This window comes from Diabrotica undecimpunctata, chromosome 7, assembly GCF_040954645.1.
Source record: "Diabrotica undecimpunctata isolate CICGRU chromosome 7, icDiaUnde3, whole genome shotgun sequence".
Lineage (NCBI taxonomy): Eukaryota > Metazoa > Arthropoda > Insecta > Coleoptera > Chrysomelidae > Diabrotica > Diabrotica undecimpunctata.
Window position 1 is genome coordinate 158,685,785 of NC_092809.1, and position 16,612 is coordinate 158,702,396.

The 16,612-nt window shown below is 32.3% G+C and overlaps 1 protein-coding gene across 3 annotated transcripts in view; it reads right to left on the minus strand.

Moving 5' to 3' along the window:
* Positions 1 to 16,612, minus strand: part of Rdl (Resistant to dieldrin) — a 330,014-nt gene that overhangs the window by 88,075 nt on the left and 225,327 nt on the right. For all 3 annotated transcript variants that reach the window (XM_072538615.1, XM_072538616.1, XM_072538614.1), the window contains exon 4: positions 10,900 to 11,126. In XM_072538615.1, coding sequence (XP_072394716.1) covers positions 10,900 to 11,126 — 227 coding nt within the window. The remainder of the gene's footprint in view (positions 1 to 10,899; positions 11,127 to 16,612) is intronic.

Below are 16,612 nucleotides of genomic sequence, written 5' to 3' on the forward strand. Positions count from 1 at the left end.
TATATTTTTATTAAATTATTCAACAATTTAACATAACTATCCTTATTATAAATCAAAATTCAAATGACAGACAAGGGTCCATTATTTTCGATTTGCCTAATAATTCCCCTGACACGTTGCATCATCCTTTGGACGACCTCGGCGTCAATTTCTCTAATTTTTGTATATATGCGGCGTCTTAACTGTTCCTGATTTTGTGCTTCCCATCCGTTATTATAGACTTTCCGACTTAATATTGCCTAGAACTCTTCAATTGGACGAGCCTGAGGTAGGTTGGGGGGATTGTCTGCTTTCGGTATAAAGGTAATGTTGTTAGTTTCGTACCAGTCCCTTGTGATCCTCGCGTAATGACATGAAGCAAGATATGCACTCGCCTTAACGCACGGCAACATCTCGGAATTCTCTCTAATTGATCCTCTGTGTATTTTGGAGCTTTCCTTCCTTTCCGGTAGATAATATTGTTACTCGATAGGGTCCTGTATACTGTAGTCTTTCCAACATGAAATCTTCTGGCCAGTTTTCGCTGTGAGACCCCAATTTTGTTCTTAGCTGCTTCAATCAGTCTTGCCTCTCTTATATGGTTCAAAATCCACGGTCGGCCACTTTTACGCAAGTTAACACATGGTATCCCTTCTTTACATTCTCTGATTGTGCGATAAATTGTCGATTTGCTTATGTTTTGATCTCGATAAATATTAACAATATCTCGTTTCGACATTCGCCCAACCATATTATAAACACCTCGATGAATATCAATTTTATAAGATATTTTGCAGAGCACAAACCAAAATATTCTGCTTTGTTTATTAAATGTCAATAACTGATGACATTTTAATTCCATGGCCTTCTTTGTTAAATGCATTTTGCTTCTCAATCAGACCAGGTGAAATTTTTCCCAAAACTTTAGGACCATACGTTATCTATTTGCTACTACTTCATAATATATCTCTCACAATCTTAACACACTCACCGGGAACTTCTTCCTCGGTTGCATAAAACTACTTATATGTCTTACATAATACTAATATCATTTTTCGGATATTTCGGTTTCTTTACGTATGCTTCTTTTAATTACTCTCTTTCATATTTTCATGCCGTAACTAAGTTGTTTTCTGGTCCCGTAATTTGTGCATTGTTATATATCTCATTTGGTTTTATAAACAGGTAATAATATACTACTAAATAATAATATCTCTCCTTAAGCTGTTTACACTTCTCCAGTGCTATCATCTGGTCAAACTACTTTATTTCGCTTAACTTTTTAAAATGCTTTAGTAACTTCCCCATTTGTTATTTTGGAGATCTCTTTGGTAATGTCTCAGAGATTTTTCATTTAATTAACTGTCAAAAAATTCGCTATCGTTGTTATCCGATTAATCGTATACGCTTTTGCTTTAGCTTTCACTACTGTCACTTTCGCTACCTTCTTGGTCTCCTTATATTTTTAAAAATTTGTGTCTCACCCATTTTTTTTTTGCTACTGCTTATATAGTTTTCTATTCACCTTAATTTTCTCTTGAACTTCGTTTGACCACCACTAGGTATCTTTATTCCCAAACTTATTTTTTCCTGAGGTTTTTCCAAGTATTTCAATAGCAGTATCTCTAACAATACTAGCTATATTCTTTTAAATCGTACTAAGACTTCTTTTCACATTACAGCTCCCATTTTCAACAATTTTTGTCCTAAATGTATCTTATTTCTCATCTTTCAATAACTATGATTTGGGTTTCTGTAATTCTCTTCGATATGTTGGTCTCATTTCGTTTTTTTTTACTTCGATGTCCAGTACAACTAACTTATACTTATGGCTCACAGTCCCACTAACTATTGCCTTCTAATTCTTACATTCCCGTATATATTCTTGTCTTGTCATAAAATAGTCTATTTAGGAATATTTTTTTCACTTTTTCATGTGATCAGTTGACTTCTCTCTTTGAAAAGAATGTGTTAATAGTCGCCATATCTAATGATGTTGCTAATTTCAGCATTGACTGAAATATGTAATAAAATCACCTCGTATTATGACTCTCTGGTCTAATACAATATCTTTGGTATATTTCTAGATTATATTTGGAATATATCTCCTAATTGATCATAGAAAGCTTTTCTTTAATTTTCACCCAACACACACACACATTAAATATTTAACACTTGCTTATCAAATATAAATACTGACATTATTCTATCACTCCTCTTCTTACAATTTCTACTACGGTATTTTTCATTTCCCTATCAGCAGTTATACCAACTTGATTCTTGGTATTACATTTCATATATGCATTTTATTTTTAAATTTGGACAAAATTATATAAATGGAACTGTCTAACTTTGGTTTTAATAATATTTAATGATATTGATATTTTAACTTGACAGTCCGTTCCGAACGTTGGCGATCATTCTGGCTATGATGACTTTTTTGGCTGCTATACGAAATATCTGTGTTGAGGTCTTTTTATACCATGCTCTCAGGTTAGCAAGCCAGGAGCCTTTTTCATCCTGGGGCCCTTTTTCCTTCAATTTTACCTAGCAAAATGCATTAAAGTAGCTCGTATCTGCTTTGATTTCTCATTATTTGTCCCAAGTACTGCAGACTTTGTCTGTCTATGGTATCTTCAGGATCCTTCTGTATAACCATAGCTCCAAAGCCTGAAGTTTTTGTAGAGTTTCTGCCTTCAATGTCCACGTTTCTACTCCGTACAAAAGCACTGAGTACACATAACATTTAACGAGCCTTATTTTTGTTTCTAGGGTGAGGTCATGGCTCTTGAACACAGAGTTCATAGTCAAGAATGCACTTTTTGCCTTTCCGATGCCACATTTAATCTCTTGGTTATTGTCCCACGACTCATTGATTATAGTTCCCAAGTAGTTTTCCTGTTCAATTCTCATTTGGTTCACAAAAAGATTTACTCCAGTTATGTTTTCCTTGTTGATGATCATTAGCTTGGTTTTATTGGTGTTTATATCCAGTCCATATCTTCTACTTGTTTCCGTTATTTTGTTCATTAAGTTTTGCAGCCCTTCTATAATATTGGAAAACTTTATGGAAAGTGGAAGACTCCACTTATTGAGATGCCTTCACCAATATCTTTTAGAGCCTCTTCAAAAATGTGCTCTGCGTACAGATTGAATATCAGTGGTGAAAGTGTACACCCCTGTCTCACTCCCCTAATGATTTTGACCTGATCTATATGTTTTCCATCTATTCGGAGCACCGCTGATTGATTCCAATACAGGTTAGCTATTATTTTTAAGTATTTTCCGTTAATCCCTCTCCTCTTTAGCACTTCCATCATTTGTTCATGCCTGACTTTATCGAAAGCCTTCTTGTAGTCAATCAGGCACGCAAAAACATTACAGCTGACATCTCTGCATTTCAATACCTGTACGCTAAATAAAGCTTTCCTCGTACCAACGGCGTTTACAAATTCAAACTGATTGGGCGCAATTTGTTCCTCGCATTTCCGGTAAATTCTTTTGTGGATGACTTTTAAAAACAGCTTCAGCAGATGGTTCATTAGGCTTATGGTCCTATAATCTTCACAAACTTTTGCTTCTGGTTTTTTGGGTAATGGTATAAACTCTGATTTGAGCCACTCTACTGGTATCTTTTCTGCCTTGTATATTTCGTTAAATATTTTAGTTATTATTTTTATTTGTTCTGCATCTAATAGCTTCAACAGTTCTGCAGGAATTTCATCAAGTCCCGGTGCTTTTCCATCCTTCATTTGTCTGACGGCTGCGGTTATTTCTTGTGGTAGGATTTTGCGACCTGAATGGTGGGCTCTTGTATTGTTCTAAGGTCATGGAAAAGTTTCTCCAAGTATTCTTCCCATACTTTCTTTTTATCTTCTTTGGTTATGGCAAAATTGCCTTCATCATCTGTTATTTTTCCACTGTTGCGTTTTCGGAACTCTCCAGCTATTTCCTTTACCTTTAGATGAACCTTGAAGTTATCATATCGACTCTGATTAGTCTGTTGATGACTCTGTTAATGTTAACTAACATTCAATCACTTCATTCAAAAATAATTTAAATCAATTACCCATTTTAGTTTACAATAATACGATTTTTTTCTAATAAGGGTAGTTTTTACCTCTACCAAATAAAAAAACAAACAAAGGCACAAGTCCAAAAGTGAAGTGAAATGTTTAATAAAACCTAATTCCAAATTTTCATGCACTTCGGTAGTTGCAAGGAAAATTACAGAGTATCGCTGTATTTCACGTTCACTTACTGGCCTATATGTATTGAACGATAGAACAAAATTATTAGGATATTATTTTAAAACCAACCAACCAAACCAACCAACTCATGGCTGAGAGTATAGAAGAACTACAGACTTTACTAGATGCAATAAATAGTGAATGCATTCAAATGGGACTTGACATCAACACAGATAAGACCAAATTTATGATAGTATCAAGGAGTCCAATAAATAATGAACAACTAACTCTTGGTGGACAGCAAATAGAGAGAGTGATAAAATATAAATATCTGGGAGCTTACATCAACACAGAATTAGATCCAGACCAGGAGATCCGGGTACGAATAGAAATGGCAAGGGCAGCCTTCTTAAAATTCAAACAAATGTTCTGTGACAAAAATCTGAATAATGCGCTGAGACTGAGGTTTGTTGAATGTTACGTCTGGTCGCAACTATTGTACGGGGTAGAAACATGGACACTAAAAGCGCAAATAGTTAAAAAGATTGAAGCCTTTGAACTTTGGATATACCGGAGAATGTTAAGAATTCCATGGACTGCCAGAGTCACCAATGAGGAAGTGCTGAGAAGGATGGGTCGAGACAAAAAATTGTTGAGAACGATAAAAGTACGTAAGACTGCATTCCTTGGACACATACTAAGAAATAATAAATATAGTCTTCTGCAGGTCATCATGCAGGGTAGAGTCGATGGCAAAAAGGGAATAGGTAGAAAGAGGAAGTCATGGCTGCGAAATATTCGAGACTGGACAAACATGACTAGACGAATTATTCCACGTTGCAAAAGACAGAGAAGCTTTTAAAAATGTGGTCGCCAACCTCCGTTAATGGGGACGGCATAGGAAGAAGAAGAAGATTTTAAAACCGCAGGAATTTACAAGTAATGTTTAATAACTGCAGCCGTAAGTTATCTGATGTATTAGAACGACATTACTCGTCGTTATAGGGACAAAGTCTCTATATATCAGTTACCGTAGTCTCCTACATCTTTAGTATATTAGATTCTACAAGTATTCTTAACCTTACTGGATTTGTTATCACATCTAAGAAGTGTTAAATTGTGGGATAACGTACAAATGTATAAATTATATTACACGAAAGGTAAATTATTTACAATAATAATAGCGTAATATGATCTTCCGCACAACCTTCAGTGTAAAAGTAAGTTGTAAGTTCTTTTATCAATCCTACCAGGCCTACACGTGTGTATATCACCCAATTTAGAATTAAATATTTTTTTGCCAACGTTGATCATTGACTAAATTATCTATTTTAAACCTAAATTAAAATTGCATTCTTTAAACCATTTCTATGGATTAATAAAGAGTTTTTCATAAAGAACACGTTTTTTATTCCACGTATTCAACAAAATATTAAAAGTTCTTTTCAATTATTAAATACGGCAGGAACTATGGTTATGCACCACGTCTCTGGCCAGCTACATCAGAGCAACTATCTGAGATAATGTTTGTGCGACAGTATAAACAGAATATTAATTAATCCATTGAATACCAAGGGAATAGATGGTCTCTGGGGGTACATTGGCCGGATGATATGCATACTAAATGTCTGCCTAGATAACCGCTTTATTAATGAAAACCCAATTGCATATACTTAAATTAGTGGCGTTTTGACTTATGCAACATATGCAGAGTAAACTGAATGTATGCTTAGATAAGCTGCATTGCATAATTTTGCTTTCACAAAGAACGTTAGTTCATTTAAAAGTATTTTGTATAATTCATATTACCGCAAAGATTCTTAAAATATTTTAAATGATCCCTTTTATATTAAACTGTAATCTCTATTTCTATACGAAAAAAAAATTAAATTGAAAAGGAATTATAGGCGGAGGAATGTATAGGATTCGTAGCAGTTAGAGTTATAATTAAAAACTTTTACCGTGATGGATAAATAATTAAAAATAATTATTGGCTTGTAATCAATAAATATATATGTATTAAATATACTAATATTTCTAACACAAAGGGCGAAAGCAGGGCACGTATGTCTTTCTACAAACTTAGTTAACGTATTGTTTTTATTACGAGTTTAGTGGATAGCTTAAAATGCATAGGAACATGGAAATACCCCAATTTAAAACCTACCCACATGACCACATAATTTAGCACAGGATAACTCTGATTATGATATTAAAGGGGTCAATAAAAATATCTAAAACATAACATATGCTACGTTCAATCTCCGATTACTCTCAAAATAGATTATCCACGTTGGGTTATGGGTATTATGGTTTTGCTTAATCTCCGATGAACGTGTTTATTTCGGCAATTAAGTAATTTCGTTTATTCACAACGCGTTATGGATATTTCGCTTCGGCCAATGTCCGAATAAAATGCTTACTCCGCGACGTGGGTAATTCACGTTGTTCACTTCGCGAAGTGAGTAAAAATTTCGGACATTGTCCAAATTCAGAATTTAAGTGTACAGAATGCACATTCTTCTTCTTCTTTCTTCTTCTTCGCGTGACTAGGATTACTCCTGTTTGTCTGCCTCTTATTCTGTTTCAGTCGTTGTTGATTGTACATTATCTTTCCACCTTTTTGGCGGCCTTCCAACTGGTCTTCTACTATACGGCTTGTTGTTTTTACAGATGTTCGCTAATCTATCTGGTCCCATTCGGTTTACATGTTCGTTCCAGTTTTTGTTTTCTTGTTTTTATCCACCTGTTAATATTTTGAATTTTGCATTGTTCGCGTATACTTCTGTTGGTTTGTCTGTCTCTTAATGATATGCCCGCTATTGATCTTAATACTTTTCGATATTGTTGATTTGTTGTTTCGTCTTTCTTGTGTCGGTCCTTGTCTCTGCTGCATATGATAAGATGATAAGATATTCATCTTACTGTTGTCTTGTATACTTTCATTTTGCTTTCCATGGTCAGATATTTGTTTCTCCATATGGTTTCTCGGAGGCAACCACTTACTCTTGCCGCTTTTGATACTTGCCTTGTGGTCTCTATTCTTATATTCCTGTCACTAGTGATCTCTACTCCTAGGTAATTGAATTTAATTACTTGTTCTACAATTTAATTTTTACAGAGAAATTACATTTTTAAGAGAACATAACGCATAATGATTAGCTACTTATTATTAAAAATCTCTCTTTCTCTCTTCTCAGCCTTGACCCTTAGAAGGAAATGTAGTGGCTATCGTGTATTGTCTGTCTCTAAAGATTTCTACCCCTAGTCATTTCTTTTAATCATACATAGATCTTTTGCTTATTTCTGTAATTTCGTCGATGCATCTTGTTAGGGATCTTCCTCGTGATATTCTACCTTTTCTTGGGTAATATGTCTTTCCATGTTTTTTGTGTCTATTCTCATAATATATCTGAAATATTTTAATTGTTGGAGATTAACTTTGCTGACCTTAAGTTCATTTAAAATTAAAACATTGCATGTGGTTTTCTTTTTAAAGACAAATCACATCCTATGCAATAAAGTCATCCGAAGAACGCAATTCAGAATTATTGACAACATAAAGTTATCTAATTTAAAATGTATAATTATGTCAAAGAAAATTAACTTATTAGAAGAATTTTTTTACAAAGTTACAAAAACGAAATTTGTTAAATTTATTTGCATTTATTTAAAGTAAAATTGTGGCCTATTCCCAATAAAAATGGTAAATGGCATTAAAAAATGCCACATGAAAACAACTTCGGAACAATATTAATAATCTGATATAATTCGTTAGGTTGGTGCTAAGATAAATGGCCTGCATCTGGTTTGTGTAACATTGACCTTTAAGAATAATATGTTTCACTGTAGGTGTCATAGCTGAATTATGAACTGCTATCTGTTGCTATGAGATGTATCGCACATAGTAGATGAAGTTGAAATAATGTGCGTTAGGCTTTCACGGCCATCGTCTAACATGTTAAGCTGTTTGTTCGGGCTGTTAGGCCGTTGTCTTCTGACAGTTTCAGCTTACAAAAAAAGCAGTAACATCTCCAGAAGATGCCAACCCCTAGTGTTGGCGAAGCATCGAGAACTAATCTCAGAAGACAACGGCCTAACAGCCCGTTGAAAGCCAAGTTGAAATAATGTGTAGAATTATTTGTCCAAATTTTTGTAATGGTATTTGAGTGTCTTGTTGAAAACAGGAATGCTCTCGTTAGACGTAACTCTTGATGTTAGTGTGTCAGTTTCTTTATTTCCTTTATTCCTACATGCGGTGGTATCCATAATAAATTTATATTTATATTTATATCCCATTCGCTTCGTGCGTAACCATGGAAGGGGTACCTTGAAACGATGCCAGCGTGCGTAGCGGCGAAATATGACAAAATTGGACCTATCTTTTTACGCATAAATTTTATCAAAAATGGGTGCAAATACATGTTGCGTATTTAATTCTGCTAATAAAAGCAAAAATAGTAAGTGTAGTTTTTATAGGTTTCCAAAGATTTCGTATAAATTAGAAAAAAGAAAAAGATGAATTCATGCTATTAATATGAAAAAGTGAATATCACATAATTTCATTTTTATGCAATTAAAATAGGAACAATTTAAATAATTTACCTTAAGTGATATTTCATAAGGCTAACTGCAGCCAGCCTGATGACTTTAGCTTTTGTATCATAACTTTTACTATTATTGTTTTTAATTACATGCTCTTCCACATAAAAAACTTGATTTGCCAGTACTAGATTTTTCTCTTTTTTTTCCGTTTAGGGTTGTGATAAATTTTTAGAAACCCAATTTTTAATAATACATTTATTTTGTACATAAACTAAAAAACTAATTATTAATAATTGTCAATTTGGTATATATTTAACATATATTTAACCTCAAATTGGGAGGTCCAAAACTATCATATGAAGGCAATAGATGTCGCGTCAGTCACGCTGGGAGCGAATAGACAATGTAAATAATTTACGATTTTTTAAATAATTTCATGAGATGAGTAATCGCTGGACCTCACTAAAGTGCTGAGGTAGTTAAATATGTATTATAACGCAATTTCATCCTTGATTAGAAGTTTCGTGAGACGATTTCAAAGCTTTTAAAATGGCCACTATTTTACTTAGCAAAATGCTGCCAGTTTGTGAAGTAAGAATTACTGTGTATTTTTTATCGATATGTACATATTCTGCTGCAAGTGCTGTTTCGATAAAAAAGTGCTGATATAACTATTCACGATTCATCATAGATTAATAGAAATTCCCAAGTCAAAAAATAACTTCGAGATAGAAATGTATATCAGTAAGCAAATAGCAGTAAACAATGGGTACAACTAACAAACAATAAATAAAATTTTAAATCAAAAACTCCCTAAGAAAGTCCTGAAATCAGTATTTCCACCACCAGAGAAAAAACTCAGTACATTATATTCAGATATTAAGAAAAGTAGCCAAACACATAAAAAAAGACAGTAATAACACCAGCTTTCAGAACAAACAACTTAGGCAAATATATTACGAACAAAAAGTGCCCAAAGAAAAATCACTTATACAGTGGTGTATACAAACTTAAATATGGCGACTGACCAAAAACTTACATCGGTAAAACAGGTAGAATTTTCAACAAATGGATAGCTGAGCACAAAATAGCTTCCAATAATGGACAAGCAGGTTGATCAGTTGGTTTCCTCGTCCAGTTTGCATTTACCTAACCACATACTTCAGTGCTAGGTTAAAAAAAGTTATGGTCAGCCCATTTCCCTGCTTTAGTCCCTGAGAAATTTTGAAAAACTCTGTCCGGTGGTTTTATATTCGTACACATATCTAAGTTTCATCCATTGTGGCTTTAATGAGTCTAATTAGCTTGTGTGGTATTGCCAATTCAGCCAATATATTGTAGAGTTTGTTTCTTTTGACTAGGTCGTATGCCTGTTTGGCCCGGAAGCATCGGAAGCCCGTCTGATACTCTTCAATAATATTTTCTGCTAGTGGTTAGAGCCGCTGGTTTATAATATACGTGAGGACTTTGTATGCTGTACATAGTAGAGAAATTTCATGGTAGTTTTTGAACTGGAGTTTTTTTCCTTTTTTTATAGATAGGGCATACTTTACATTTCTTTCAGTCGTCAGGTATTTTCTCTTCTTGCCATGTTTCTTTGAAGAGCGCGTGGATGTGACTTGCTAGGTGGTCGCCACCTACCTTATATAATTCTGCTGATATTTCATCAACTCTATGGTTGGAGCTTCTACTCCATTCTTTGTTCGTACCCATTTCATCTTCCATGTCTACTTGTGTACCAAGAAGGGTCTGAAAATAATGCTTCCAGGTTTCTGTGACCTTCTGTTGGTCACTGATTAGTTGCCTACTTTTACCTTTACATAGACTTGTTTGAGGTTTATGTCCTTTTTTTATCTTTAATAGGTTTTGATTATCTTTTTTAGATTGGTTTTATTGTCATTATGGTAAATACCATAGCACATTGAGTCATAATAGCTGATATAACTTTACCGTGCTTTTTTTGTTTTTGTATGATTTGACGTAAGATCTAACATGCTACTTATTCTTTTATTTATTATATTTAAATATCTAAGGGATATTATCACTTGCCTATTCATATTTTTAAAATATTTTGAAATTCGTGTTGCGAATTACTTGTCTTTGATAACTTAAATAAAATTGATTAAGTATAAACATTTGAACAAATATCAAATCCGAACATAGCTTGTGTTAGATATCTACTTACCGAATACTGCGTGTAATTGATCCTGAGTGGTGTATTCGAATGAATTCATTGGAAGTAGTCGCCATGTGGAAGGATGAGTGTTTCTCATTGACAAAGAATGTATCAGGTACCCAGATGTTTTTGATGAATTCAGAACCTACGGAGAGGATCTCTACGCTGGGCCTTTTCCGGAACGCCAATCTTGGGTCCGTCCAGAATTGTCGAAAGTAAAAGTCCAAGGTGAAATCCTGTAGAATTTCAAAGCTGTTTAATATCCACGTCATGATTCAAAATTTTATTAATTATTTACTATTTTAAAAAGAAAAGTTTATTGTATTTAAACATAATATACAATTGAATATGCCAAAAAATAGCAAAGTTAACTCCTAATAATTGACAACAACTATTTTTAAATAAGTTTTACTTTTAAATATCTACCATATTTAAAGATGCCTCAAAAACATTATTATTTGAATGTGAAAACGTTATCAGTGGTCTTTAATTAAATTACCTTTTAGTGATATTCTATATCACTAGATTCTATTCTAGATAAGTGAAATTTTATACTATAATGGAAAGATAATATTAAGTTCTTTTGTTAAGAAATACTATGATTAAGTAGATATCCCATAGTTTCTTAATAATAAAAATAATCAATTTTACTTACAATATTTTATGTTTTGTTTGAACTCTAAAACATTTTTTACAAATTGATATAAAGATAAATAATATTAATTAAATTAGCGATGAAAGTTACAGTACACATCGATTACACGTTTTATAGGTTAGGATATATTGCACTGATAATATGTTTAAACGGCAACTGAATACTTTTCTTTTTAAATAGTCTACCATACTACTATAACTGTACAGATTGACCTACGAAAATTTAAATTACTGTTTAAACATGCACATGCTTATGACACAATAAAAATAAATAAAAAATCTTAATATTAACATAACTTTATTATTTCGATTAATATTGCTATGTTAGTAAGACTAACTAATTTGGCACTTTAATTATAACTACTAAAAGCAGTAGTTAAAGTTAAAAAAAGTTATACGTTGATAGAAAAGGTACAGTAGTTATAAGGCTATCCCTATCACAAATTGAATATTATTTTATATTACGTTTCCTAATCAAGAGAGCATAAGCAGAAGATATATTAGTACAAAAACTGGTACTGCTGGTATAATTTTTATTTTTATGAGCAAAGCACCTTAAGATGGTTTTACATGCTAAATACGAAAGAAAACGCCGATGTTCATTATTGACTTTTTTAAGATCAATCTCGAACGGCTCACGCTGACCTGGTGATGACTAAACACTTACCCAATTCAGTCAGCATCAAGTCTGTTGCACCATCCGGCAGCCGTTTCAAATTTTGAAGCGACAAAAATAATATTTTGTAAACGTGAATACCAATGAAAAAAATTTACAGTGAATATTAATAAAGTAATTTAGAGTCTTACCTCATTAGGCTTTGAGTTACCGATATGATGTTCGAATTAACCTTAATTGCTGTCACAATTTTCTAAATTGCATATTAATCCCCACTTCTTTAATTTTGGACTAGAATCGAATAGTCCTTCATTAAAAATCTTTGGTTTAAAGTGAATTGCACAGTCCGACGTCATTTAATTTTCAGTCACATTGTAGGACGTCCCTTGTAGCATTGTTGATAAGTTACTTAAGTTACATTGTCTTAAAATTACTGTTTTTAAAATACAAGATGGTAAATAATTAGTTTTAATACGGTTCCACGAGAGTTTCAAGTAACTGTGATTTTTAATAGCAAAACGAAAGTATTTATTATTTAAATTAAAAAAAGTTTAAATAGGATGCTCAAATTGAGATTTCCTCACTTCTTGGTAATAAGTCAACCTTGCAACTAAACGTGCCAGGAGATGTACAAGACTATGGACTCAGTTTCGATTTTAATTGTTTAAGTGTACAGCCAATTACATGTGTATTATTCATTACAAATTCCAGTTACAGCTGACTTTTGGTCATAGAGTGTACGGTGAAATTTAATCTGAAAAGTATCTGAACTACGGGTAGCTCTTGTTGGTAAGAGAAAATTTACAAAGCTAGGAGTTCCTGAGCAATCTATTAAATTGCTACATCTCTTAATAAAACCCAGAAGTCTAAGGGCTCTATTACAAATGTCATTTATATGAGTATAAAACTTTAGAGATTCATGAAAAGTAACTCCCAAGTATTTTACGGATGTAACATGATTAAGTACGTTATTATTTAATGTGAAAAATGATAACTTAGAGGAAATTTGCGGTTTGAGAAACTCATACCACAGCATTTGTTGATAATTAGAAAAAATTTGTTTTGCTGACACTAATACAAAAATCTATTTAAATCATGTTAAAGTACTTGCCAGTATCGAATATTTTTAATTTTTCTAAAAAGCTTAAAATCATCAGCATATAATATATAATTGATATTTAAGACACAGTTGCTAATATCATTTTAAAAAACAGTTGAGGTGATTGAAAATTGTTGAGAGGTAACTCCCTGAAAAAGCCATGAGGTGACATCCAGTCACACAATTGTATACATAGTGGATCAATTGATTATCATGTTGTTAGGTAATAATATACAATTTTTTAAAATATTTTCAATTATGAACTTTAGTATTTTTAAAATGAGTTTCCTGTAAACAAAGTATAAATGGAGTAAGTTTTTTAATAATTTCTTGTAATATCTCAAGGCGAGTGTAATACCCTCGTAGGTTCCACTAAATAATAGAGAAAGCCATTATAATATATCTTTTACAATTTCATTAGATTAGGTGTTAGTTTCTGATTGTATGGATTTAAGTATTTTGTTTCTAAGTCTAGTGCATCTATTTTTTGATTTCCTATTTGATAAATTTTTATGTAGTTGATCTAAAAGTTTCAATAGGTTTTCTAGATCATTTGTATTAGCTTTTATTAAGCCTACTGGATCAGTAAGTGGTTTACTGAAGTATCTTCATATATTCGTCTAGCTGCATTTTTTATATAGTCAGTTAATTTAATGGTTCTTATGTGTGTGATTGAAGACTTTGGCTTTTTTAATTTGGAGTCTGGAAAGGGGCTATTTACTGGAATATTATTTGGTGGAGGGGTTATAATTTCAGAACGATTTCGTTTGTTTGAGGGAGGATCGTGGGACATTTGTTGAAAATCAGTGCTTTCTGTAACATGAGTAGATGGTAAAATATGGATATCCGGTTTAGTCGATAGTGCAGGAGCCGAGGAAGATATATTTTGCGTTAGTGGAACGTATTCATTGTCTATTGGATCAGTTGAAGTAGTTGGAGCAGCATTTTGTGTTTGAGATATTTGAGTTTCCTTAGTAGTTGGGCAATTCTCAGCCGAATGTTCCGCTTGCCTGCAATTAGTACATAGATCCTTCTCCATTACAAGAAACATACGATATGATGTCATTTCGTAATTCACAATGATTGAGTCGGGTATTAATGAGACTGGGGGAGAAATAAAAGTATGCCTTCTGAAACTGAAAATGTGTGTGTAAAAAATTTAATGATGTTACCAAAGTTAATCCCAAATTAGAAAGTGCATTTTCAATAATTGAATGTGGAATTGAAGGACAAACATTTGATATCAATAATCTTTCATTTGGTGACATTAATTTACAAGCCTGAATTATTTAGTAGTTTACACTTATTATCCCTTTGTTAATTTGTAGAAAATTGTTAGCCAAAGTTTCGCTTGTTAGATAAATGGAAATTTGACCATTTAACATTTTAGAGGAGAATAGAATATTTTTTGGATGCTATAAATCACCAACTGCAAATAGATAGTCTTCCAACTTTGTATTTTCTAGAGCAGGAGAAACTATTGCTTGTGTTTTGGATAGAAATTTAGGTACATTTTGATTTGTGACAGTTGCAAAAGATTGTTTTATATTTGTATTTGATCAACGTTGTTCCAGTTCTTGTTCAGGAGCACCAAGAGGCGGAAAATTATCATCATTTTTAATCAATATCATCGATAACTCTTAAAAACCTAGTCCGGTCCTGTCCCCTCGATATCAAAGCTGATAAACGGTAGCAGTAAAAATTTGTTGCTTTATAACTAAATATTGATTCTTGCTTACGTGGATTTAACTTAAATGTTAATTATTTAGATTAAATAAATATTTGTACTCACAGATTTTATACTTGTGAGAAAAATCACTTATATTCACTTTGTAAGTAAAACTGTAATTATTTTGTTACTTTTTAACACCTAAAAACTGGTTTTATGTGAAGCTTGTTTTAAACCTCGTTCTACTTCAGAGGTCGATATATCATTTCACCAATACATTTGTTTCTGCTGGTAAATTAAACAAAATTCCTTGAAACTGTCTAATTAATTATTTGACTGTTAACACCTTGTATATTAAAAACTACTAACTTTAAGGAGTAGTAATACATATTGCCGTTTATAAAATTTCATTGTTTACTAAAATTTCACAGAAAAATACGGATTTTTAACTTAAAAACACATGGATGACGTCATTACGACGTCATGGTGACGTCATCTCAGTTGCTATTATTCAAAAAAAGGAAACCTAAATTTAAAAATGGACCTGCCTCGGTATTTCTATATAATATGCTGCATTTCTGAATTACTGGGAGTGGGTATTTTTTAAACGAACAGAGTGTATATAAAATACGTGCATATTTTAGATAACTTTATTTAAAATTGATATTTTATTATGGTTTTTAAACAATAAAATCAAAACTTAATATCACTTATAAAAAATCCATATTCCCGAATTCCTAAATTTTGACATTTTAATAATTAAGTACTGTAATTTATACTCTAGGGTGTTTTATTTAATTTTTTTTTAATAAATAAAAGAAACAATTTCATACAATAATTTCAAATACTTATGGTTTAAGTTATTTTTAATACCTTAACTCATTACTGTTGCTCAAAAATCCATTGATTCTAAACTCAATTCTTTCATTTATACTTGTTAGCTTATAAAATGTTCCCCAACTGTAAGTAACTCAATTTTTCAAACGGCTTAGTTCGCGCTTTTTACCATTCGATCTTCATTATCCTCGAGTCGCTTAAACACCATCAAAGGAAATCCATGATATTTCAAAAACTACTTTTCACTCTGGCTCGAATCATTTCCTTTCTGTTATTGAGACTTAATGTCCCCTTTCTGGTTACTATATTCATATAATCTGAATCTAAATTACGTCTGTCAAGAAGCAGTGAAATATGAGGTAGAAATCCGCATCACAAAGCAGTAGAAAAACTGTCTTATTTTTCTATATCTTGTATCTCGGGGTGACACAAAGCGAGGCCAGGACATTTGAAAATGTTTTCTGTAATATGGTAATGGAGTCAATCTTTTCTTTGGTTTTTTGCTTTTACTGATGTGTATGTTTTATAAGTCTTAAGGTGAACTTAATATAATATGCACTATATGTTAAATTATTTTTTATTATTAAACTGTATTAAAAAATTAAAAATCAGTTAGAATATGTTACAAATTTTTCCACCATAAAGGAGTAGAGAGCGTGACCTCATCGAATTATAAAACTGCAAAAAACTAGATATTATCTTGGCCATGTAATGACGCATAATAGACATGACTTCATTTAGTTCATAATAAGGGCTAATATTAACGGTAGACGAAGACCAGATAGTATTTCTAATTTGAGAACAATTGATGGATTCGACCGTTACTTGATGGAAATTCATTTTATGT